The 26,256-nt window shown below is 47.7% G+C and overlaps 1 protein-coding gene across 1 annotated transcript in view; it reads left to right on the top strand.

Moving 5' to 3' along the window:
* The window catches only part of Cd101 (CD101 molecule), a 38,732-nt gene extending 17,706 nt beyond the window's left edge, over positions 1-21,026 (top strand). Inside the window, exons 5-9 of the mRNA XM_051165787.1 lie at positions 1,068-1,445; positions 2,136-2,540; positions 5,658-6,068; positions 10,053-10,451; positions 20,307-21,026. Coding sequence (XP_051021744.1) covers positions 1,068-1,445; positions 2,136-2,540; positions 5,658-6,068; positions 10,053-10,451; positions 20,307-20,551 — 1,838 coding nt within the window. The 3' untranslated portion in view covers positions 20,552-21,026. The remainder of the gene's footprint in view (positions 1-1,067; positions 1,446-2,135; positions 2,541-5,657; positions 6,069-10,052; positions 10,452-20,306) is intronic.
* The last annotated feature ends 5,230 nt before the right edge of the window (positions 21,027-26,256 follow it).

Raw genomic sequence — 26,256 nt, 5'->3', positions numbered from 1 at the left:
GCATTGTCCTTGGTTGTCACAGTAGTTTGAGCAAACCCCCTGTGTCCAGATCCACCAGCCTTGATGGTCTTCTTGTAGGGTTCCAGGACCCTCTGGGTCCTTCCATGTCCCCATTCTCCCATACCTCTATCACCTGGAGTCCCAATAGGAAGTCCCAGCATCTATCCCAATCCCCCACTAAATGAAGACTCTCAGAGGACATCCTTGTTGGGCTAGTGTCCAATTATAAGTGAGTCTATACCATGTGTATCTTTCTGAGTCTGGCTTAACTCCCTAAGGATGATCATTTCTAGTTCCATCCATTTGCCTGCAAATTTCAAGATTTCTGTGTTTTTAATAGCTGAGTAGTATTCCATAGTGTAAATGTGCCACAAAATTAGTTATTTTTATGGTGGTATAACAAACAGAGATTTAATTAATAATTTTCTTTCCCTATTCAAAACACACACTAAGCTAATTAGGACTGGCTAGGAAAAAGTAAGCAGAAAGACAGAGAGTATATTGAAAACACTGGCAGCCTTTATTCTAAAAAACAAAACAAACATCCTCAAAATTTAAATAATTTAAATAATTCATTACTTTCAGGTTCATTTACTTACCCTAATGAGTCAAACAAAATACTATCAGACATTTGCCCAACTAGATCTTCAGAATGGGCCAACTGATCAAAACCATAAGAAAATGAGTGTATTTTATGCATCACGTCCATAGGCTCTCCGGACCATCTGTCTGCTGTCTTGTTTCCTCTACGTAATAATTACCTTAGGGAATTCTTATTTTATTTACACACATGAATATACACACATATATCCATGCACACTTATCTATCTATCCATCCATCCATCCATCATTTATCTTTTCATCTGCCATCCATCCATCCATCCATCCATCTATCCATCCACACATTTACAATCTAAGTATTTGGCAAATCTCTGTTCTGGGCTTGGCACAGAAGGAGTCAATAAGCTCTGATTTGTCCCAAACAAGTAAAATCCTTACAATTCAGTTCCACCGTATTTTAGAAATGTTTGTGTTTACGTGAAGCACTTTTCTTCTATAATCCACAGCAAGAAGTGTGGCCGTGTCTGCCGAGCAGTGTGACGTGTGGGAAGGAGAGGCTCTTACCCTTCTCTGCAAGGCAGCTGGGGATGCAGGTCCCCTGACTGTGAGCTGGTGGCTCATCCCACAGGACCAAACCACACCTGTGTTCGTGGCTGCCATGGGGCAAGATGGTACTGTGCAGCTGGGAGCCTCTTCTCTGGGCTCCAGTTACCATAGCAACAGGAGATTGGAGAAAGTGGATTGGGCCACCTTTCGGCTGGAGATCGCCTCTGCCATGGTCACAGACAGTGGTACCTATGAGTGCAGAGTGTCCGAGAGGCCCCAGTACCAGGACAAAGATGTGCAGTGGACCCAGAAGATACCAGTCACAGTAAAATCTCTGAGTGAGTCCCCGAGAAAAATCCTTTTCTGAGTGTGTATCAGTCACCTCCTTCTAGACTGCAGTTTGAGTGGTGCCATCCAGAACCCTTACCAGCAATATATGTACCCTGAGTGGCGTCAGTGTATGTACCCCGAGACACTCAGAGCAGGATCTGCACATCAGACCCTTCACCAACCTCTTGAGTTTATTCATCTTTATAAAGATCATTCTCGAGTGCAACTTGTAAGTTGTTCAAAGTTGAAAACAAACCCCTATGACTCTGAGTTCACTTACAGAGAGATGACGATAGCCAAGCCTGTCCCATTCCAGCAGCAGCCAGGACATCACGAAGCCTTTGCTAGAGTGGGCAAGAGAGTGACACCAGACCCTGGGGGAGGAGGGGAGAGGAAGGAGGCCAGACTCTGGCTGTGAGTGTTGTCCCAGCTCAGTGCAGCTGTCTAAGCAGCACACTGAGGAAACACTGCCTGTTTGTTGTGGCTGATGAGAACAGTCGTAGGCGAGGGGGGAGACTTGGAGAGCTGAGTTGGAATTCGGGACACACTGTACCGTGGACCAACCTCTACCCCCAAATTCACGGCACTCCAGGAACACGAATGTGTGGCCCTGTGTGAAGGGTGGCATTGAGAGAACTTGGAAGTCCCTGTGCTTGGAGTTGGTAAAAATGAAGTGCATCTCACTTTTCCCCCAACAGAATCAAGTGTAGGAGTTAACCTGATGAGCCGTCGGCCACAAGTGACATTAGCCAGCACCGTCGAGCTGTTCTGCATAGTGAGGGCCAACTACTCAGACCTCAAGCTGCCGTTCTCAGTGACATGGCAGTTCCAACCAGCCAGCTCTGGAGCCTTTCATCAGCTAATCCGAATCACCCACAATGGCACAGTTGAATGGGGCGATGTCCTCTCCCAGTTCCACAGGAAGATGAAGGTCTCACAGTCTTCCCTCCATTCTCAACTCCAAATCCATGATGCTGCTATGGAGGAGACAGGGGTGTATCAGTGCAAAGTGGAAGGTTATGACAGAAATGCCCTGTGCACAGGCAGCCCAGCCAGGGTATCTGTCACCTCTAACCTATTAAAGATTACTGTCACCTTTCCAGGTAAGTGATACTTGAAATTGATCCCTGCTAAAGGAAGAAAGAACGAAAAAAGAAAAGAAAAGAAAAGAAACTCTTTCTTTGTCATGTGTGATGATGCACATTTATAATCAGGAGGCTGAGACAGGAGGATTGAAAATTTGAGGTCAGTCTAGGTTACAATCACCAGCCTCTGTCTCAAACAATAACAACAACAGAACTCCTCCTACTTTGTGTAAACTATAGAAACAAAATATCCACTCATCGAGTTTGTATTGGTAAAGTAAGCATGACGCAATGGCATCACCATGAAGTTAGTCTACACAGGACAACTGTAATGATTAAAAATGAGACGCCAGGCAACAGATATGATGTGGAGAAGTTTATTATAGGAGCATGGGAGAGCAAGGGAGGGGGAGGGGTGCCCCGGAGAGAAAGAGAGAGACAGAGACAGCAGAAGAGAGAAGCAGGAGAGGAGAGAGGAAACAAAGTGAGAGAGATAAGAAAAGAAGAGGGATGAGAGAGAGAGAGAGAGAGAGAGAGAGAGAGAGAGAGAGAGAGAGAGAGAGAGAGAGAGAGAGAGAGGTGGATTTGCCCTGTTTATATCCTGGGCAGCTGGCCCACCTAGTGGCAGGCAGGTAATGCCTTCATAGGTTGCTAGGCTCATGATGCGGTGGTCCTCACCACATCCCAGGGCAGCACTTTAGTAACTGGTCCGCTTCATTATCCAAACTCCCACGGCAGGTTGTGAAAGCTCTTCAATAAGCCTGTGCACTTGTCTCTCCAGTGCCTCCTGCCTTCCAGCTTAGATCTGACTTCCAGCCACACTGAACTGCCTGGCTCGATAACCCACATTTACTCTCTTCTACCTGGTCTTCTCCTACTTTGTGGCTTCTTATTTCTTCCACCCCTCTCCACCTTTTTCCCACTCTCTCAAACCCCTAACACCAGATATGGGGGGGAGGGAGGGATAGAGGAAAGGAAAGAGATCCATGAATTAAGTCAGGGGCTGCAAAGGGGCCAATGTTGTTGTCAGACTGCTTCCTGCTGATTAGGGGCGTGGAGTTCCTTGAGGCAGGTTTGATCTTCTCTGTCAAAATATCTAATTGTTTCTTCTTCTTCTTCTTCTTCTTCTTCTTCTTCTTCTTCTTCTTCTTCTTCTTCTTCTTCCTCCTCCTCCTCCTCCTCCTCCTCTTTCTCTTCTTCCTCCTCTCTCCCCTCCTCTTCCTTCTTCTCTTCCTCCTCTTCCTCTTCCTTCTCTTCCTCCTCCTCCCCCTCTTCCTCTTCCTCCTCTTCCTCCTTCTCCTCCTTGTTCTCCTCCTACTTCTTGTTTCTTCATTGTGCATGACTACTTAACAAACTGAGACCAACAGCAACCAACCAGCAACCAAGAATCTCCCCCCCCCTTTAAGGGCCCTCGTATTTACACCTTCTCTGAAAAGTCCCCAGAATTCCAAATGTCACACAATCATAGAAACTCTCTGCAGCTGGCAAAATCACGCCCCCGCCAGAGCATGAGGCAGATCATAGTCAGCTGCTGCAAAGCAGCTCCATATCCTCCCCCCCCCCCTGGGATTAAAACAAAAACATATTCTTATAGTATTTCTGTGTTTTTAAAGAAACCAAAATTCCAAAATTCTCACTATACTCTCACGTTCAGGGACTTAAGTTGTTCTTTTTATGTGGAATTCCTTTGCTTTCTATCTAGCTGAATGGCTGCTATTATAGTTTTGGTTGTGAGCCTAGCCTTTGAGGGCTGAGCCATCTCTCCAGCCCGAATGGCTATTATTAATCTTCAAGACTTAGCTCAGAGTTGCCTGCTCCAGGAAGTCTGTCTTCACCCCATCTTTGGGTTAGGTAAATCTACTGTGTGGTGGTCCTGATATTTGTGGCATTTCTGCATATCTCTGTCCTACATTGGTAATCAATTATATAATATGGAAGTCTTTGTCCCTGTCCTATATCTTCCTCTAAACAGGAGGTGTTTACAAAATATGTAGAATAGTCTGATATGTGACATAGTATGTAACTGGGAAATGTTTGTTGAAGGGAAAATTAGGGGACCTGATGGCAATATCAACAAAAGTAGAGTAATCAACAAGCAATGGTAGCGAGATTTGGGAGATTTACTGTGCATCTTATGACAAAGGAAAAGCCGCTGGTGTAAAAGATGGCAGAGTCCATACCCCTGTGATAGTCTCACAGCGAGTGGTTGCAAAGCAACAGGATTTTAATAGCCCATGCACAGCTTCCTCTCCTTTGCTCATGTCTGAAGCCAGCCCTAACTAGACTTTGACAAATTGGAGATCCAGAAGTCGTTCATACAGGAAACACAGGCAGGCAGAGTGCTCATAATGTCATTTTTTTCTCAGAACAATGCAAACACTCTATGGAACAGATTCTTTTGCTTAAATAGAACAGTATTATCATGTGGGGGAGAGCTGGGCTTTTTTTTTTTTTTTTCTCCATGGCTCTCTCCATCCCCACACAGTAAGGGTAGAAGGAGGACCAGCAGACACACGTTATGACAAGAGAAGCACCAACTTGTAACCACACAGAATTCTCACAGGCGTGTCTGGCTTTTTGACGTTGTGGCACAACACTGTCACCCACAAAGCTTATGCACAAACAAAGTACCGAGAACAAAACAAAATTTCATAGTATTTTAAGCAAGTTTACAGTTTTGTGCTGGAGCTGCGTCCACAGCTATTCTCCATGTGCAGCTTGTGAGATGGACAGGCCAGCTTCATCAGATCATGAGCCATAGCAAAGATGAATGGACGGTTGGGGTGGCTGTGGGGAGGGAAGTCACCCACACGATGGCTGGAGAGCAGCCATTCTCAGCTTGTGGGTTGTGACCCCTTTGGGGGTCGTATGTCAGATATCCTGCATATCATATATTTCCATTATGATTAATAGCAGCCGCAAAATTACAGTTATAAAGTAAACAAAATGATTTTATGATTGGGGTCACCACAGCATGAGGAACTGTATTAAAGGGTCACAGCGTGAGGAAGGTTGAGAGCCACTGCTGCTGTAGACGCTGTTTGCCCTCGTTGACACGCTAGCTTAAAGTTCTGGGTTTTGTGAGGTCTTTTTTTCCCCCCTAGGAAAGTAACTCTTTTCATTTTTTTCACTCAGAGAGAAAACTGAGAGTGAGCTCAAGCAGTCGGGTCCAAGAGCTCTCTGTCAGCTCCAGCACTCACATAGAATGTGCCATCCTGTCCCGCTCTCCCGGAAACCTTTCGCTGTCCATCACTTGGTACTTCTCTCCCGTGTCTGCAAACGCATCCTCTTTGAAGATCCTAGAAATGGACCAAACCCATGTTGTAAAATACGGGGATGACTTTCAAACCCCTCGGAGCAAGCAGAAATTTCATTCTGAGAAAGTTTCCCAAGACTTATTTCTTCTGAGCATCCTGAGCGTGGAAGACAGTGACCAGGGCCGCTATCACTGTGCTGTGGAGGAATGGCTCTGGTCTACCAATGGCATTTGGCAAAGGCTTGAAAGAAAGACTTCAGGGCTCACAGAACTGAAACTCAGGCCCACAGGTAAATCTTAGAAGAGTATTGTCACACATCTTTTTTATGGGGTTTTTTTCCAGCAGCCTTAGGGATGTGACTATGAGAAGATTACAAATGTAGTCCGGGCCATAGAAATCAGAGGCACCTACAAATGACTACAGGGCCTGGAAGCCACCAGAGGAGGAGAGGTTGCTTAAGGTAAATCAGTATGAGGTTTCAAGCTCAGAAGAGAACAAGATCCCTTAGCCTGGTTTGCTTATCAGCTTGGCAGCCTGGTCCATGCAGCTGCCCAGGGAATCGTATCTTCAGATCTCTATAATAACAAGCTGTGTCACTCCAGTGGGGCCCTACTGTAATTTGGCAGGGAAAGAGTAATACGAAGCATATTTCTCCCACTGTGAACAGAGACTGTACAACTCTGTGGGGACGTGTGGAGAAATTGCTTTTCAACATTTGGCTGCCTAAACATAAGGCAAATAAGAGTAGTTAACTGTTGGAATGGCTTACTGGGGGAGTCTTCTCCACCTCTGGAGATCTCTAAAAATGTAATGGAACTTCCATCCATTCCAGCCAGTCCACGAGTGCTGCTGTCTGAATGTGGACAGGCTTACCTGGGTCTCTCAGTCCTGGCTGGATCACCTCTGACTGTTGATTAAAGTCAAATCAGCTAAGGAACTGGATACGATGCAACAGTATGATGTAAATAACTCTATCTAATGTGGTGCTTAAAGTACTATTTTCAAGATGACATTAAAAAAAAAAAGACCCTAATATTATAACTGGACATTCCCGTATGCTAGAAACAGGACTGTAGAGATAGTAAGACACAGCCTTTGCCCTTGGTGAGCTCAAGGGCTGTGTGAAGCAGAGGTAACACACAGGAGGAGAGAGCTCTTCCTCTGCCCTGGCTCCCTTTCTCTTCCAGTCCCTCCCCTTCTCTGTTAAACTTGATTGCTCCTCGGGGAGCCATCCTGGGCTCTTCTGTTTCTTAGTCTCTGCTTTTCTCAGAACTTCTAAAACACTGCCCTGGCTTTAACGATCACCTACAAGATAAAACACCCTAGATATTCTGAGCCTTAGGCGTTTAGACCCTACTGTTCACTAGTATGTGGATGCCCCACAGGCTCCGCCCCCATTGCATGTATTATCTTTTCTGCCCCGTGATTCCTTTCTCTCCCTACATTCTCGATCTGTGACTGATGTTCTTGCTCTCCAGTTGTCCTAGCCAAACACTTGTCTGGGTGTGCCGGCATCTTTTAAGGAGGTAACATCGCTTGGTTCAAGCCAATGTTTCTCAGGTGGAAATATGGCCTCATGACTAGATCTGTTGGTGTATCACAAAATTCTCACAGTCTGCACCAAGTCGGCTGGATTGGGAGGTGCGTGGGAGGACAGCAAAGTTCACTCTGGGTGTGTTTATGAGAACAGTTCCAGAGAGGCTAGGCTCGGGGAGAGCTGCCTGAATGTGTGTGGTGGTGCCATTAAATAGGATGGGATCACAGACAGAATAAAATGGGAGAAGAAAGCCCACAGGCATAGGCTTGCTCTCTCTCTACTTCCTTGCCATCCTGAGAGCAGTTTTTGCCACTATGAAATTCTGTTTCACCTTAGGCCCAAAGCAATGGACCTAGATGAATCTGTACTAAAATTTCTGAAGCTATCAACAGAATAAACATTTCTTCCTCTAAACTCTTCCATTTAGGTATTTGTTGCAACAATGACAACAACAAAACAATATAGAAAATTGATTCCAGAGAGGTAGGGTCAATGCTGTGACCCAGCCTGACAAAGTGATTCTTAAGCATTTGAAACTGGTTTGAGGGAGGAGTTTGGAAGAGGTTGGAGAAGCAGGCCAAAACATTGCCAGAATATTTCAAGCAAACCTAATGGGAAATTCTGGTGGAAAAAAAAAATCTGATAGGAATATGAACAGAGAGACTGTACTCATGAAATGAGGACTCTATTGGGAAATGTACTAAAGGCAAATATTTAGTCATTCCCTGAGTCTTGAGTGAGGTTGAGCTCAAAAGGAAACAAACAAAAAAAAAAAATCCCTATCAGGGCTCGGGATATGGTGTAGTTACTGCTAACTCCTTTTAGCCAGGATTACAGTGACAATTAAGAGCAAAACAAATCAGAAAGATGTGAAAACCTTGGCATCTGCCCAATAACAAGGCTCATGTAAAGTTGGGACAGAGGGTCAAGGAAAGCGTGGCTGTTAGAGGTTAGTGCCACGTACCTGCACCAGCACAAAGAGAGAGGTACCTGGAAGGCAGCTCAGGAATTGGCCAAACCCACCCATCAAAGACTCAAGGATGTGAAAGAGTAAATTCACTGAGAAGATTTTCTCTTGAAAGCCAGGTATTGTGACATTCAGCTAGGAAGACCAACACAGGAGGAGGACAACTTCAGAGACATTCTGACTTACAGACAGACTACCCTGAGCTAATGTGATTGTGTGTGTGTGTGTGCGCGCGCGCGCGCGCATGCGCGAACATGAATGGCGTTCCCTGCTCACCCTGAGCTCTGTAGGAAGTTGGTTCTGTAGGATCCATTTTACTGGGCTCAGCTGCATAAACACTAAGAGGCCACAGAAGCCGTGGTCCAAGGATTCCTCATCATTTCAAACTGCTTATAAGCGTCTCAGCCATCCGCGTGACCATGAGGTTTGTAGACTGTAGAATATAGGGTTATTGGATCATGGAGCCTGAAACCATCAGCCACTTAATAAATCTTTCCTTCTTTAAGATGTTCTGCTCAGATATTTGTGTCTCGGTGATGACAAAAGTGACTAATGTAATACAATGACATTTCTCAACTTGGGAATGCTACCAGTCATCCCGATTCTCATAAAACACCCAGATACCGAGTTCCATGCCACTGTGTGCTGGCCCTGTCCACCTAGCAGGCTGGTCATCACTGTAGCAGTGAATTTCCTTTCAATTTTCAAGAAGAAAATAAACCTTAGCGACAAAAGCCAAAGAGAAAACAAAACCAAGGCTGAAGGGGGTCTCTTGAGCTCGGAACTGGATCTTGGTGGATTAGAAACCAGTTTGCAATCAAATAGGCAGTAACTTGAGGCAAGGACACAGAGAATTTTACATGAATTAAGATTCTATGAATGAAAAGCAAGTAAGTACTTCTTAGACTAAACATAGTCTAAGACCAGGAGGGGGAAAGTTTAAAAACAACGAAGAAGATTAGCAAATGAGTTTGTAGTGGAGTTGAAAATCTAATGTGCACTGTAATTTTCTGCCTTAACTTTCTGCTGTTCTTTGTTACAAATACTGGGGGGTGTCCTTCCAAGTCCTCACCTGCTGGTTAGTCGGGGAGGGGGAGGAAGGAAAGCCCAAAACTGTTTAAGGCATACGAATTAATAACTGAAACAGTTCCCTTGGGTGGGGTTCTGGGGTGTTTTGTTTTGTTTTGTTTTTGAGACAGGGTTTCTCTGTGCAGCCTTGGTTGGTCTGGAATATCTCTGTAGACCAGGCTGGCCTCAAACTCACAGAGATCCACCTACCTCTGCCACCTCTTGAGTGCTGGGATTAAAGGCATGCTCCACCACGCCTGGCCCTTGGGTGGTATTCTGAACAAGAGATAGTATCTAGGTGTGTGTGGGGGGGGGGGGGGGAGGCGGGAGAAGAGGAGTGGTTCTGATGTAATTATAACTTGGTGGAGTACTGAAAGGTGTGAACAGTGCCTGTGGGAAATAAAAGAGGAAGTTCAAAGTCAGGCAAAGGCTGCGAGCCGGGCTGAAGTTGTGTCTATTTCAGTAGTAGGATCTACCAGGCAAGAGGTCAGGCTAAAAGAGGGAAGTGGCTAGCTTGGTTCAGAGCAGAGAATGGTCTGGCAAGTGTGGAAGAAAGGAGAAGGATCAAAGGGAAACATTAACATGAAGGTCCTAATGTCTGGAGAATACCAGAGAGATCTCCCAGTGGACATGATGTGGCTCACAGGTGACCAGACCAAAAGTCTGCTCTTCTCTCTAACTGCCCACCATTTTCCTCCTAGGAAGTCAGGTTCGTGTCTCCAGAGTGAGCTGGATGGGAAACGCTACCGAGCACGGAGAGGTAGGCATCAGCTGCAGCCTGGACGGCAGCTCAGGCAGCGCAGCCTCCCTGTACTCCGTGACGTGGTACCGGAGCGGAGGAAACGCTGCAAGTCGAATGCTGGTGCACATGCAGTACGACGGCTTGCTGGAGTACGGCCAAGAGGGGCGAAGCAGGCCCCTGCTCTGCTACCGAGCCTCTCCCACAGACTTCGTCCTGAAGCTGCAGCAGGTGGAGATGGAGGATGCTGGCGTGTACTGGTGCAAGGTGGCCGAGTGGCAGCAACATGGCCACCCAGGCAAGTGGATCAACCAAGCCTCAGATGAGTCGCAACGGCTGGTGCTCAGGGTGCAGGCCGCAGGTAATTCGGCAGGGGTAGGGTGGGGGCGGGGGCGGGGGCGGGGGCGGGGTCAATGAGCCACTGGCTCACGGAGATAGCCAGCTCCCCCCTGTGCTTCCTACTAGCCTTTCTTTCTTCAGGCTAATGACAGTTTTACCAGATTCCTTGAAGGAGATGGCTTTTCTGCCTCTCCCCATAGTAACTTACTTCAACCAGCAAGGTCTACGTGAGGCTCGGGCGCGCGCACTTGACGGAAGTACACATCTGACCTGTCTGACCTTCATCTCAGGCAAAAGGCTGTGAGCATCATGTTTGCCTCCGATATCCAAAGAGCACGTACAGCCAGCATCCTTACTTCTTGGCTGATCCTCTAATCTTGGGATGCTATAGTGGAAAAGAAAACAAGGCAGAATAAGATGATGGCTGTGATGATAACGCTGTATTTTTACACAACTGGACCTCACTCAGTTACACACAACACGCCTTTGATCAAGAGAAGAACCAAAAACATTCTTCCTCAAAGAATTAGTACTGGGGTCTCCTTCCCCTCCCCCCCCCTCTCCCTCACCCTCGTCTCTCTAACTCTCTCTCTTCTGTCTGTCTGTCTGCCTCCTCACCAAACTGTCAAAGCTTTGATCGTCTTGCCAGTCAAACATGTCCAACTTACAGGGATAGAATGACTGCTGTGGCTCAGAGCTATAGAGACTCTGGGCTACCATCATTTGGCCCTGTGACTCTGAGTTTGCAGCATCACGCCATGACAGGAGTGTGTGTCTGAGCAAAACCACTCACCTCACGCCTAGGAAATAGGTGAGAGAGAAAAAGGAAGGGCTGGTGTCTCACTATCCCCTTCAGTGGCATGCCGTTAATGACAGGAAGCTCTCCCGCTAGAACCATCTCCTAAAGGCACCTCTACCTCTAACAGAATCAAACTGAGGAGGAGGCCTTTCCCACATGGACCTTTTAGGGGCTGGGATGCTCACTTAAGACCCAAATGATAGCAATAGTCAGTTGGTGTCCTCTTCCCATTGTGTCGTTGTGTCCTGGAAGAAATAAAAGAAAGGGGGATGTTGCTTAGAGCTGCCATATAGGCTCCAACAAAGAGAACCATCACTCAAGGGCCTTTGACCAAAGAGTGACAGTTCTTTGTGTGGGAAAGTCATCCTCAGCCAACATCTCAGCCTACTGCAGTATCAGACATATGAAGGGCATCTATTCCGCGTGTGTTAATAATAAGAGTGGTCTCTTCCAGCTAGACCAATAAATTGTGGCCGGTTATAGTATCTGCCAGCTCATTATCTTAGCTATGTCTTTGTATTCCAGTAAGAAATAGGTGAAAGGTGAACTACAGGCTGAGCTTATGTTGGGAAAGAATCACTAAAGAAAGTAAGGCAGAGTCTCGGTACTCCACCATAGGAAAGATAAATGGAGTTTATCATAAAATTGGCATTCCTAGGAGACCACCCTGTAAGAGGAAGGCTGTAAATGGCAATTTCTCACAGGCAAAGTGAGCCTCACTGTATGCCAGCTAGGCTCCATCTGACTTGTTCCTTAGGGTTCCCCAACCCCTGCCTCCCCCGTCTGTTCTTTGGGGCTCCCTCACCCTTGCCCCATACCCATTCTTTGGTAATTCTTTTTTTATTCCAAGTGTTCAGGCAGATTTCCTTTATCAGCTTTTGATTCCAGTAATTATAGGATGTTCCACGCATCTGGGCACACCCCAAGAATGTTTTCCTCTGGAACTCACAAGCCCTTTAGAGTCAGTCGTTTTTTTACAGTAGACTAAATAGGTAACAACCATAAAAAGGGCAGACTCCGTGCCTAGGAAGCATATCTCCTCTGAGGCAGGTGAGATGCCGCACAGCATAATCTACTTGAGATCGTGTGGAACAGGTGTAAGAGATGAACTCGGGAAGGAGACATTAAACAAAAACAAAAAAACGAGTCCTTTTTGTCTCCTCTGGAAAAGCTCACCGGCTTGTGCCATGACCAACAGGGTTTTCCTTGTCAGTAACATCAGTCTGGGACTGAGCAACTGGCCTGCTCCACCTTGCTGCTCCTGGCTGGTGGTCGGGGAGCCAATCTGAGTGATAAAAAGTCCTTATGGGGTGGGTCAGATAAGCCTCAACTCAGATTGCAGACCTACCACCTACAAACATTACACCACGTTTACTTAACTTGTATGATGTTCAGCTTTTTTCATAAAAAGAGGATCATAGTATGTATTTTTCAAACCACATAGTGACACTGGCACATTGTAAGTTTTAGATAAATGTTAACCCCTTTTCCTGTATGCCTCCAACCAAACTTGTTCCATACACATACGCACACTGTTATAATTTCGTTTCATGTTGCTGTCATAAAACATTCTAACAAATGCAACTTAAAAGGAGAAGAAGGTTAATTCTGGCTCCTAGTTCAAAGATACAGTTCGGCTGGGCAGTGGTGACGCACACTTTTAACCCCAGCAATTAGGAGGCAGAGGCAGGCAGATCTGCAAGTTGGAGAGCAGCCTGGTCTACAGTGTGAGTTCCATGACAGCCAAGGCCACACAGAGAAACCCTGTCTCAGGAAAAACAAAACAAAACAAAACAAAGACACAAGATACAGTTCCTCATGGTAAGAAAGTCAAGGTGGCAGGAGCTCGAAGTGGCTGGCTTCATTGTATCTGCCGTTAGGAAGAAGGCAGCAGTGAGTGCTTCTACCCAGCTCACTTTTTCCTTTTTAAGATCTTAGTCTAAGGAATGGTGCTGCTCATGGTGGGCAAGCGTTCTGACCTCAATTAGCATAATCAAGGCAATCCTCCACAGGTTTGCCTGTCTCCGAGGTGGATGCCAGATTCTGTGAAGCTGAACTCTAACCACCACACACATGCATGCATGGTTTCGTATCCACATCTATGCTGCAGACTATTTTAATTTGCTCAATAAATAATCACGTGAGATCTGAGCACACGGAACTGCGTGTGGCAAAGATTGTTCCCACAGAATGGAGAGAGTTGAACGCACTGTGATAAGTGTCATCAGAGAAGTAGTCCCGGATGCTGAAGAAGCAAGTGAGCTGGAGTGAAAGGTCAGGCATTCGCTCTAGGAAGGTTTTCTAGAACATGGATTATGAGAAGAGAGAAAACTGTTTTAGGAAAAGGTACACAGATGCCCAAAAGATAGAACACTTCATGTCAGAGCAAAGGAATCTCAAGGGTTAAGAAGGGCTGAGACTCAGTGCACAAGGCTAAGAGAGGAGGTCATGGCAGCGTGGACCGCACAGGGCTCAGTGTATGTGCTTAGTGTATAAGGTGAGGGAGGGGCCCTTCGTCATGACGTTATGGGTGCCACTGAATGAATGCAAATGTGGCAGTGACAGATACACTTGGAGTCACATTTAGGAGGTTCCCATTGGGTGAAGCAGAAGTGGAGGGAGGCAGACAGAGCCAAGAGGAAGCAAGATGGCGGCCCAAGCAGTGTATTGAGAATGAGGGAAGAACAGGCAGTGGGCATTAGGAGATTGATTCGACAGACATCTGTGGGGAGTGAGGGAGCAGAAGAGACAAATTCATGTTGGGGCTTACGTGGACTGTGAGGCCTTTTACCAAACAAGCCTTAGTTAGAGATGGAGACTGGTCCAGTCTGTGTAAGTTGAGCTGGAAGTCAACTCGAAGACAGTTTTCAAGAAGTGTTTGTCTGGGAGATAACGGGAATTCCAAATGCGAACTGCATCTGACTTGTTCACTGGGAGCTATCAGTGTGTGGCCAGCAATGACGCTCAAGGGAGGACACCCAAGGTAAAATGCCGTGTGTCAGTGGTGGAGAATCACAACAGCATATGAAGGCCAAGGGAAGCCCAAGGGACTGAACAATACAAAAAGGCCTTGTAAGATGAAAATGGGAGGGCTGAAGAGATGCCCGAATGCTTAGACACACTGCTGTGCAACCATGAGAGCTGGGGTTCGGGTCCTGGTACCCATGCAACAAACCAGGCACGATCTCTATGTGCTTGTGACCCCAGAACTGTTGCAGGCAAAGTTAGGAGCTCTCTGGAGTTTGCTGGCTGCCAGCCTAGGCACAAAGTGATGTGAGTTACAGGTATAGAAGACACCTTTCCTTATAGGGACAAGGCAGAGTGGCAGAGGAAGACCTGCATATAACACACACACACACACACACAGACACACACACACACACACACACACACACACACACACACACACACAAAGCATAGGAACATCTCTACTGGATCTAGCATGTAGGGGCAGAAAAGCAATAGAATGTGAGCCTGCGGGGTAAGGAAGCAGGCGCGTGAGGGGTGGGATGCTCTCTCAACAAGCTCTATAAAGGGCAAGAGAGGAGACCATAACACATGGCAGAAAGCACTGGTGGATTTTACTTATTTGTTCTGTTTGGGGTTCAAGTTGGTAGGCTGAGGAGCAGTGCAGAGGGGAAAGGGCAGTAGTGAGGAGATGCAGTCCATCCGGCAGCCTCGTGTCTGCCTCTGCGGGCAGCCTAAGAGGCGATGGCGCTCCTCCATGCCATCCTTCACGGAAGCCGTCACGTTTCTCCGACCCGCCTTCTCTCAGCCCTCACCTGCTTCTCCCTGTACCACACACATCACCACTAGTGGACGCACACTCCGAGAATGCACAGACACCGTGTGTCTTTCAGCTCTGGCCTGACACCCAGGAGAGGCGCAGATGTTTGCCAGCTCACAGTTATGCTTCTGAGTGCCAGTTCTGCAGGTTGATAGAATCCAAATCAATGACAGTTTGCCTCTGTTCTTTACTTAGCCCCCTCTTCTATTTGACCACACCGGATGTGATTAGTTTAGGACAACACCAAAGAACCGTGGGTCACATGACTTGAGCTGAGGCAGAACAGACTATAACCCCACCACCCCACCACCACCACCCCTCCCGCCAGCCGGCATATTGTCTCTTTACAACGACTCAATAGGGTAAGAGCAGTAGGGCTGGCTCTTTTGACCTCACCTTCAGATCCTAAATACAAATGAGTTATCCTTTGATTTGTTTTTGTTTTTGTTTTTCTCTTTTTGAGTTAAGGATTCATAGATCCCAGGCTGTCCTCACATGTGCTATATAGCCAAGGATAGCCTTGAACTCCTAATCCCCCTGCCTCTATCTCCTCAGTGCTAGGATTACACATCTGCTCCATGGCGCCAGATTTATATAACACTGGGGATTAGACCCAGAGTTGTGGGCATGCCAGACAAGCACACTAGCAGTAGAGCTACGTACCCAGCCCCTAAATGTTGTGTTCTGAGAAACTGGCTCAATACAGTGACAAGCCAATCCATAAGGCTTTTGGGCAGGGGTGGGTGTGCATGGAGGGGGGTGGATTGGCTTATTTGTGGCAGCATAATACTCATTACTATATCTCAGCTTTTATTTAGACAAGGATTTATTTAGAAATGGATTCTTATAGGGGACCTGCATTCCTGCCACACTGAAGTTTCTAGAGAGGCCATTTGTTTACCTTTCCCCCCTGCACTCAACAAGGTCTGGCACAAAGCACTCAGCTAACACTTGAAAATAGAATGAACACACACGCCTCCAATTAGGCTAAAACAGGAAGCTGCCAGGGGCCACTTACTCTGGGATGTACTTGCTACAGAGATCCAGATTCCGCTTCTAGTTCTTGGCAGGGCTTAGCTCTCACAAATGACCTCACATGGCCCAAGTTCTGAATGGAGGTGGGGAGAGGTTGGAAGCACTTTCATCTTCCCTCCCTTCCCCTCTCCCTCCCTCTTTCCCTTCCCCTCCCTTCCTCCCTCCTCCCCCGCTCCCTCATATCAGCGTTTCTGAGGAAGTGTCCAGAGGAAAAGCTCTTCATGGTGTGCCTAGCTCTGGGCAGAAGGGAGCGAGTTATAAAAGGCTGTTGAAGATGAAGTGTGTTCATTATGATTTTGGCTCCATTCTGCAGGCCTTGTACTTTGAGTCTGGGGCACTTACTTGGATTGATTCAAAATGCCAAACTGTAATGGTTTTGAGTGTCACCAGGTCTCATCCAAATATGGGTGAGAGGCAGATGGTGGGAAATGGTGACTGCAGGATCTAGGGCAAGCAGTGCCCTCCCCCGAGAGGTAATTTAGAAGCACTGGAGCTGACAGTTGCTCAGTGCTGTGCAGAGGGCACTGTGCTGCCCTTTGGTGGCAGATTGCTCTAAATGGAGCATCCTCCTCCCACGAAGACAGTCCCTTCATGCTGAAGGCTGGAGTCTCAGGGGCAGACTAGCCCAATGCCAGATTTCTTCCTACTTCCTGTGTGCCTGCCCCATCTCTCCTTCGTCATCCTGCCATCCTAGCATCTGGAAGACTTGCCAAGACTCTCCTTCTGGTTCTTACCACCCCTGACTAGAGAGAAAGCCAGTGTGTTAGTTACTCTTCTGTTCTTGAGATAAAACACCATGACCAAGGAAACTTATAGAAGAGAGAATTTGTTTGGGCTTTGGATTTCAGAGGGCTCGAGGCCATGACAGCAGAGCCGAGGCAGCAGGTAGCCGTGAGGCAGCAGGTAGCCGCTGAGGACTCACATCTTGAACTGAAAGCGCAGAGCAGAGGAAGTGAACTAGAAGCAGTATGGATCTTTAAACTCAAAGCCTGCCACAGTGACGTACTTCCTCAGCAAGGACATACCTCCCTAAGCCTCCCCAAAACAGCACCAAAAATTGGGGACCAAGTGCTCAAATGTCTGCGATGGATGGGGATATGTCCATCAAATCACCACAGCCAGAGTCTTTGAAGCCTCCCTTGACTTTCTGTTCAGAGGAAAGCTTTAGCCATGGAAGAACGTGTGAAGTCTGCTGTGTTCGTCAGTGTCCCATCTTTGGGATAGGAAACCTGAGAGAACATCTAAGGATGAAAGACCTATTTTGTCTCTGAGTTTTGGAGTTTTGAGGCCACAGTTGGTGGGTCCATGGCTTTGGGTTGGCATCAAGGTGGGTAAGAAGGTGTGGTACTTCAAGAAGCTTCTTGGCCTCCTGACATCTTGGTAGGAGAGAGAGACAGAGAGACAGACAGACAGAGAGAGAGAGAGAGAGAGAGAGAGAGAGAGAGAGAGAGAGAGAGAGAGAGAGAGAGAGAGAGAGAGAGAGAGAGAGAGAACCAGAATTCCAATGACATATGACCTCCCACTGACCCTTTTAAAGGTCTCATCAATTTCCAGTAGCACCAAGCTGAGGCCAAATTTTTACTACCAGGCCCTTTAGTGGACATTCCAGATCCAAACTAGAGAGCTGAGGTCTCTGTGAGGAATCAGGAAGCTTAGGAGTAAGTTGCCTGGGGGTTTCTCAGCATTCCTAGGAACATCCTAGCTAATGTCTATTGCATGTCCGCTTACCAAGTGGCCTAGGTATTGTATTAAATGTTTTATTACATATTGTATCATTGTATCGTATTGTATAAGTTATTATCCCTGCTTAGTTGATAAGACAACAAAGGGTTGGAATAACTTATCCACTGTTCGTAAGAGTGAGTTGAGGAGTGAGGATGTGAGCCAAGCTCTCTCTGCAGTACAGCCAGTGCTCATTCGCTCCTCTGTAGTGATGCTCAACGGCCAGGCTTTTAGCTGGGACTCCATGGCCCCACCCTCTCTCAGCGTCATTAAAGCTGAGGACAGACAGCAGCATCCTGGGAGCCCCAAGGAGAGTTCAAGCCCTCAAGCAGAGCAGGAGGTCTCTTCTTAGATGTCTCAGGAAAGGGAGGGTTCACATTATGAGCCTGCAGCCAGACAGAGTGGGTGGAGTGGAGAGCAGAGAAGATTCAAGGTGGAGGATGTACAGCTCTGAGGATGTGGGGAAAGTGAGGAACAGGTCCCATCTAGTGGCAGTGTGCCCATTGTATGGGGGGGGGAGGGCTGCATCAACACTGGTACCCTTTGATATCCCAGAGAGTCCAACCCTGAGGTTAGTAAACTTCCTTGGGGAGGTGACAATCCTGGCTGGCTGTCATTCTCTAGGAGTCTGGACTCCTGAGGAGACTGTTTACACACTCCTGGATGGGCTCCCCGTAGGGGGTTTGCCATTTCCTGACAGTGGCTGCTGCTATAAAAAGAAGTTTCTGTCAGTAGCTATGGCTGAGCAGTCTGGCCTATTCTAACACAGTGTTGCAGGCTCTGCCTCCTTTGACCATGTTCGCAAACGTCATCACATGAGACCTGGGAGACTAATTACAGTCCAAGTGGATCATTTGGGAGAAGACTGCAGAAAGAGGACAGAAAAGAGTTAACAATTAAACCAGGCTTGGTGACACACGCCTATAATCCTAGCCTTTGAGGAGCTGAGGCATCTGCCGCTTTGTGCCAACCCCAACCAGAACCAACAGCCTCCTGTTCATCAAGGACTGTCACTCTGCATAGCGTGATGCTGGCCACCCTGCCTCTGGCATGGGGGATACACTTGGCAGTTGATTCCTTCATCAGGACCCTGGAGGCCTCTAGAGGAAGTGTTTCACAAGAGACAAAGACAGATGACACAGGCCTGACCCTCAAGGAGATCCCAGTGCCAGCCTCAAGCAAATTTTTGGGTTCTCTCTTGATTTTGGCAAAGAGTCTTTGAACTGTAAAGTGCATCAGTGAGGCCCCAAAGGAACTTCTTCTTTTTTTTTTTTTTTTTTTTTATTTCTTTCAGCAGCAGGAGGTTGGTCAGAATGACCTGTTAAACCCGTTTTTATCACGGAGAATCTATAATCTCATAAATTCTGTAGCTTAACCTCTGAAGAAGAGAGGGCTCATGTCATTACAGTTTCCCAAGGAAAGCACAGCTGTTGTTAGTGTCAGATTGCTCAGAACACTCCCAGTTTCAAATATATCATAATTGGCTATCTGGATATCATGGTTGGAAAACTACAGCGAGTGGTTGCTAGCATGTCACACATGTGGCTTTCTGCTGAGTGCCTGTAACGTGGACCTTTGGCCATTAGCTCAGGGGGCCGTTTCCCAGGACCTTCGTTGTCTGTAGCCCTCCCTCTTTTGCTTCCGTGGGAAAAGGCTGGGAGCCCCATTGGCCCACGTTTGTCTGCTGATGGTACCCTCCCAGCTTCCTGCCCCTGCCTGGGGATCACATGCTTTGGAATGTCTCTGTACAGTCTAGACCCTGTAGCAGCTGTCAGTTAGATCAGAAAAAGCTCTTGAGCACATATCTAGGCGCTGTGGGTGATGCAGGAACCCAGGACACTCTTAGTCTCGATCCAGGGAAGACGAGGCACTAAACAAGTGTGTGTGTGTGTGTGTGTGTGTGTGTGTGTGTGTGTGTAAGTCCATGTGAGAAGTCTGGGAGAAATGAGATCCACCCAGACAGGGGCTATTCCCAAGGGCTTGGATATAGGAAGTGACGGTTGAGCATGGAGGACAAGGAGCTAAGGGCTGAGCTACCTATGTGGCATGGATTGGGGGAGAAACACCCTCCTCTGTGGGTACGGCTGCTGCTGAGGGCGGGGGCAGCACAGTGAGCTGTGAGTTTCAGGAGCAGCGGTGGGAATAGCTCAGTTAAAAATTCAGGGCCAGCTCCGCAGTTGAGAACGAGGGCTGAATTATACATATCTTTTCTGAGGGAAGAAGATTAAAGGAAAGGTTTTCTTTTTTGTTTTGCTTTTCTTTTTGGCTGATGGTTGTAAGTAGGTCATCGGCAGCTTTATAGCTGCAATGGTCGAGCAGTGGGTGCAGGGGGTGCGGGGGGCGGGGGGGGGGGAGAATGTATGCGTCAGGAATGTCCTAGGCTTGTTCTCCTCACGGGATGAAAGGCCTGAGCCACCACACCCTGTCATCTCCATGGACCTGCCTATAATAACGTATAGGGAGGTGGACGTGACTACGCGGGCCAGGCAATGTGGACACTGATCTCTCTCTTCTGTGTTTCTCTTTGGTTGCAGAGCCCACGTTCTTGTCCCGGATCTGCTCCTCTGAGCCCTTACTCCACTTCCTCGTTGTCTGCCCCTTCATCGTGCTGTCGCTTCTGCTCATCCCCCTCCTCTGCCTCTACTGGAAGGCCAGGAAGTTGTCACAGCTGAGCCTCAGTGCAAAGAAAGAAAAAGCTCTCTGGGTGGACATGGAAAGCACCACTGGAGACTGGACCACACTTCGGAAGGAAGTAGGAGGGAACCTTGACGGCTGCTGAACACGAGGTGCCTGTGCTAGAGGAAGGAGTGTGGAGGGATTGATTGGATTAGATTGGACTGACCAGGGTGAATGAATTCTGCTCTAGGCCTTGGCCACCTTACCCAGGGACCAGAAGGCATATGTTGTTAGCCAGATCCTGATAAGTGTTTCCTTGGGTAGCACCCACCTTAGTATGTTTGCGGCTTTCAGCAGTAGACAGCATCCTTGCCCCAGCCTGCACAGACCTCGCCTCCTGGAGGTCCAACCCTCCTCTGGAAAGAGAGGAACAGCAGCTGGTGAGCCTTCCTTCCTTCCTTCCTCTCTCGGCTCTCTCCAACATCATCTATTCCCTTGGAAACATCAGCCTGGCCCAGTCACAAGGGAAACCATTTTCCTCTAGATAAGAAATGTAGGAAAAACCTGATGTCGGCAAAGCAAGGACTTGAGAGCATGGACTTCCCAGTCAGGATGCAACTTTTTTCTGGGCAGAAATCCAATTTCCCCCCCCCCCCCAATCCCTTTTACAAATGCATGCTGAAAAGTGTAAGAGCAGGTGTCTTATCAATAATGGTTCTTTTGACAAAGTATAACACGTTGTGGCCTTTTTGAAGTTCTTATTTGGCTTTATGCTTTCTGAATTGGGGGTGGTTTTTGGTTTTGGTTTTTAGTTTTTGAGAAATGGTCTTATGATACAGCCCCGGCTAGCCTCACCCTTGGTCTCCTTGTGTATCCCTACACTGTGGAGTCCAGGCTGCTCTCCAGCTTACCGCAGTCTTCCTTTTCCCAAGAGCAGCTTCCGGGGTGCTGGCATTAGAAGATGAACTGGCACTGAGCTGTGGTGCACACACCTTTAATCTTCCGCACTCAGGAGGCAGAGGTGGGGGAATCTCTGAGCTTGAGGCCAGCCTGGTCTACAGAGTGAGTTCTAGGATAATTAGGGCTACACAGAGAAAAAAGAAGAAGAGGAAGAGGTGGGGGAGGAGGAAGAGGAGAAGGAGGAAGAGGAGGAGGAAGAGGTGGAGGAAGAGCAAGAGGAGGAGGAAGAGAAGGAGGATGAAGAGATGGAGGAGGAAGAGAAAGAGGAAGAGGAGGAGGAGGAATAGGAGGAGGAGGAAGGGGAGGAGGAGGAATAGGAGGAGGAGGGAGGGGAGGAGGAGGAAGAGGAGGAGGAAGAGGAGGAGGAAAAGGAACGAAGGGGGGAGAAGGCGGAGTGGGAGGAGAGGAAGAGGAGAGGAGGCGCGGGAGGGAGAGGAGCGGAGGTAGGAGAGAAGGGAGGGGGGGAAGATGGGGGGAGCAACGGGAGGGGGAGGCCGCTTGAGAAAGGGGAGGTGAGGAGGCGGGGGAGGAGGGCGGGGCGAGCATCCCCTCTGCATGCTTGGTTTAAGTTAGTAGTCATCATTGAGAAACATCCTCCCTCCTCATGCCACAGTGTTCCACTCAGCCTCCAAGGCCTCCATCTCCTCCTCACACCACTCCACACCCCCACCCCCACCCTACCACCGCAGTGCTGGGCCAATTGCCTTCTTTTCTTTGACAGCACTGGGTAGGAGGAAACAGTTTCCGTAGAACTTGGGAGAGGGGTCTGCAGTAATGCCCCCTATCTCATGTTATCGGAGTTTGTGCTCAAGGGAAACAGCAGGTCAAGTCTGGTTCCCAAGTTTACTAATGTCACCCTAGAAAGTCCCAAGGGGGAGGCGTCATAGGTTGAGGCTCTCAGGAGCTGTCTCCACTGCACCAGCCTGCTCATAGCCAGAACTGAAAGTCAATCAAGTAAAGCACCTCAGATAACACATCTATTTATTGTCTGTGTGACCACCAGGGTTTCTGCAGTACTTGGTAATTTGCATTTCTAAGGAGAGCCATTTATTTTTAATTATTTTATCAGGCACACAGTCCTCTCCAAAGATAATTAGTTCCTTTGCTCCTTTGCCAGCAGATTATCGGTGGCTGTGAGAACTCCCACTGTAGACCTGCGGGTTCTTTAATCCAACTCCCCCTAAGGCCTCATTTGAAACATTCCAAATGTTTTCTTAAACACCCAACCAACACATTAACTTCTTCTCTCCCAGGTAAGGATGAGAAGAAAAGTGAAACCGAGGAGTTCTTCAGAAACAAATATGATGGCTCCCCACTCCCCGACCCCCATTTTTAGAGTCCTTTAAATTTTTATTTTTTATTTTGCGTAAGGGTAATTTGACTACATGTATGTCTGTGTACCCTATATATGCAGGGCCCACTAAGGTCAGGACAGAGCATGATAAATCTTAGAACTGAAGTTACAGATAGTTGTAAGCTTCTGTGTGGGTGGGTGCTGGCAAAGGAACCTGAGACCACTGGAAGAGCAGCCAGTGAGTGCTCTTAACTCCTGAGCCATCTCTCCAGCCCCAGAGGCCTTTATTTATTTATTTATTTTTAAAGACAGGGTTTTTACTATGTAGCTATGGCTGACCTGGAATTCACAGTGTCAACCAGGCTAACCCAGCACTCACAGAGACCTGCCTGCCTGCCTCTGAGAAGGCATGGGCCACCATGCCTGGAAGAAACTGTCTTTGAAATGAACCCTGGCTAGAGAACCCTGGAAGACACCGCAGCAGTTCCTATCCAGTCTGCTTGGAGACTTCTCCCAATGGTGCCCCTCTGTCCTTACCTTTCAACTCCCGGCTTAGGCGTTACTTCTTTTCTGTTGAACCCAGGACAGACTTTCTTAGAAGAGACAGGACTCCAAACTTTTCCAGTCAGAGTGCAGCCAGGGAAAATATGTCCCAGAAACCCTCCCTGCTTGTCAGGCACTGTGGTAGGCTGAAGGGTGGTGACTCAAATACGTCCACCTCCGTGGCCATGTTGCCTGGTCCATTCTGGGTGCTTTCTTTCATAAGCAGAATGAATGGCACATCTGATTGCCTTAGAATTACATTGTACTATTGGTCCAACAGTCAGTTTTTAGGCAACTGAACCCCCAAACTCTAACTTTTGAACTTCGTGTATGTGTGTGCGTGCCTACCTGTGTTGACCTGCGTGTGTAGATATGTGCACCTGTGTGCACCTATGTGCGGAGGCCAGAGGTAGACCCTGGGATGTGTTCCTCAGTCGATACTCTGCCTTATTTTTGTGAGGAAGAATCTCTCACAGAGCCTGAGCTCACCTGCTTTGAGTTAGACTGGCTGGCCAGTGAACCGCCAAGATGTGCTGGTCTTATGTCCCCCCCCCCACTCCACCCCCATGACACACATGCACACACTTATGACAAGCCAGGGCTGGGATTACAGACAAGCGTTACCATACTCTGCTCTTATGTGAGCGCTGGGGACTCAGGTCCTGATTCCTGTGCTGCCGGCGCTTTACCATGCAAGCCATCTCCACAGCTGGGCTGGGACAGTTCCTTCCACAGCTGGGCTGGGACAGTTCTCTCCAGTTGTGTCCTTCTTTGTTTTATGTTTGAACCTCATGGAGGGCTTCCCTTGTGCTTAGTGCTTGCAACTCTCCTATTCTGTGTCCCCACCTGGCTTTATTTTCAGCTTTGTTATCAATCCTCTTTGGCAGCCAGACAAGCGTTTCTCTCAGGGATTGGCAAGCCACAGTCCAAGGGCCTGATGCAGCCTTACACCCGTGCTTTAAATACAATTTACTGGGATATAGCTGTTCTCTTCCCCTTACATTCTTTGCATGGCTGCCTTTGTGAGGAATGATGACCACAATGGGAGGTTGCTAAGGGGACCGTGTGTGCTGGTTAGTTTTTCTTGTCAGTTTTACACAACTCAGAGTGCCCCCCGGGAAGAGTCAACCTCAATTGAGGAATTGCCTACATCAGACTGAGCTGGACGCATGTCTATGGGGGGCGGGGTTTCTTGATTGCTAGTTGGCACAGAAGGGGCCAGCCCACTGTGAGCAGTGCCGTCCTTAGGCAGGTGGGCCTGGGCTGTGTAAGGAAGCTAGCTAAGCGAGCCAGAGACTGACCAGTAAGCAGTGCTCCTCCGTGGTTTCTGCTTCAGTTTCCTGTCCTGGCTTCTCTCAGCGATGGATTGTGAGCTGGATGCATCAGGCGAATAAACCCTTCCTCCCCAGGTTGCTTTTTGGTCAGAATGTCTTTATCAAAGCAACAGAAAGAAAACTGGAACACCATGAGACTTAACAAAGCCTAAAACGATTTCTTTGACTCTTCATGAGGACTGTTTGCCAGCTTCTGTCTCTCCTGGTGAATGTTCTGCCCACTGTAGCCATGTATTGTGTTCCCAAAACACTAGACTTGACCTGTTTTATCTACTGTTGTTGCTTATTTGGTTGACTTAATAAACAGTCTTAGGCTCTCTGGACTGATGTGTGGTCCAAGCCGCTCTGCACTTGGGATGCTCCCAAGCAGGATGGCAGTGAGGCAAGAAAGCTTGCCACCACTGTTCTGAGAACCTTCTCTAAGCAAGACAAGCTGATACGGAGATGAATAAGGCACGCCGGCCCTTTCCTTATTTTTAGTCTTTGGAGACATGTGCGACCCTGACTGATTTATTGCTGAGGATGAACTCCATAGTGAAAAGATGCAAGCTGTGCTAATTCCTCATGACTGTTCAGAATTTATCCATCATCAGAGAGTTTCTTGGCATGCTTCACAGAAGGGCTTGTTTCTGTCCTGCAAGCAAGGGACTGAGGCTCAGAGCAGTTAGGATTTATCCAGGATCAACTAGGACTATGCAGAAGAACAAGAACCAAAATATAGGTTTACCTAAGCTGCTGGCTCTCAGCCTTCCTGATGCTGCGACCCCTTAATACAGTTCCTCATGCTGTGGTGACCTCCAACCATAACATTATTTTCATTGCTACTTCATAACTGCAAGTTTTCTACTGTGATGAACAGTGATGTACATATCTGAAATGTGACCCCCGTGGAAGGCCCTTTCGACCCCCAGAGGGATGACGACCCACAGGTTGAGTGAGAACTGCTGTCCTAGACTTTCCTACCACAAACGCTGTGCTCAAATTCACTGCTATGGAGAGCACCCAATGGGGGGCAGCATAGGGGTTCTGATGATGGTAATACCCACATGATGGGGTTCCAAATGGGTGCTTATGTAGACAAAGGAGCTTGTTTGTTTTCCGTGGTAGGGTTCATGGTGGTAGAAGCAGCTCCAGCCCATAATAGTTGAGCCCAAGAAAGCAGCTTGTTCATGTCTCAGAAGCCAACTTACAAATAGATTTTAAACAACTTCAGATCATAAGCAAATGTCACTGAATCTCATTTGTGTTTGTTTGTTTGTTTGTTTTGTTTTTGGCTACACCTGTCCTTGCATGAAATGAAATCAGTAGTAGTAATTCAGACTTTATAGGCTTTTGTCATGGCTTGCTTACAACGGGTTCTTAGCCATCAATAATGTCCTTCAAATATATCTAAAGATTCTGCAGATTTCTGAGGATTCACATGCACTCACAAAGTGAAGTATCTTCCTGTGATTCCACTCTTTAGTGGACTACCATGGGCTTTATGGAGTTTGAGGTGCTAGAGCAGGAGAGATGGGCAGGCAGCATTGCACTCACTGGTGACTCTCTACCTGTGTCACATGGACAGAGAAGGTGATGAATCCAAGGACACTGTGACTTTCTGACCTCTAGTTGTTCTCCTGCTAAAATAGTTCTATGCCCTTGACCCAATGCCTCCTTTGTAACATCTAAACACTGACCAGTCTGGGACCAGAATGGGAGACGAGCATCTTGTTCATCCCTCCACTTCCTGTCCCA

The sequence above is a fragment of the Acomys russatus genome, chromosome 23 (assembly GCF_903995435.1).
Source record: "Acomys russatus chromosome 23, mAcoRus1.1, whole genome shotgun sequence".
Classification (NCBI taxonomy): Eukaryota; Metazoa; Chordata; class Mammalia; order Rodentia; family Muridae; genus Acomys; species Acomys russatus.
The sequence above is the reverse complement of the archived record's forward strand: the minus strand, read 5'-3'. Positions and strand labels throughout refer to the sequence as shown.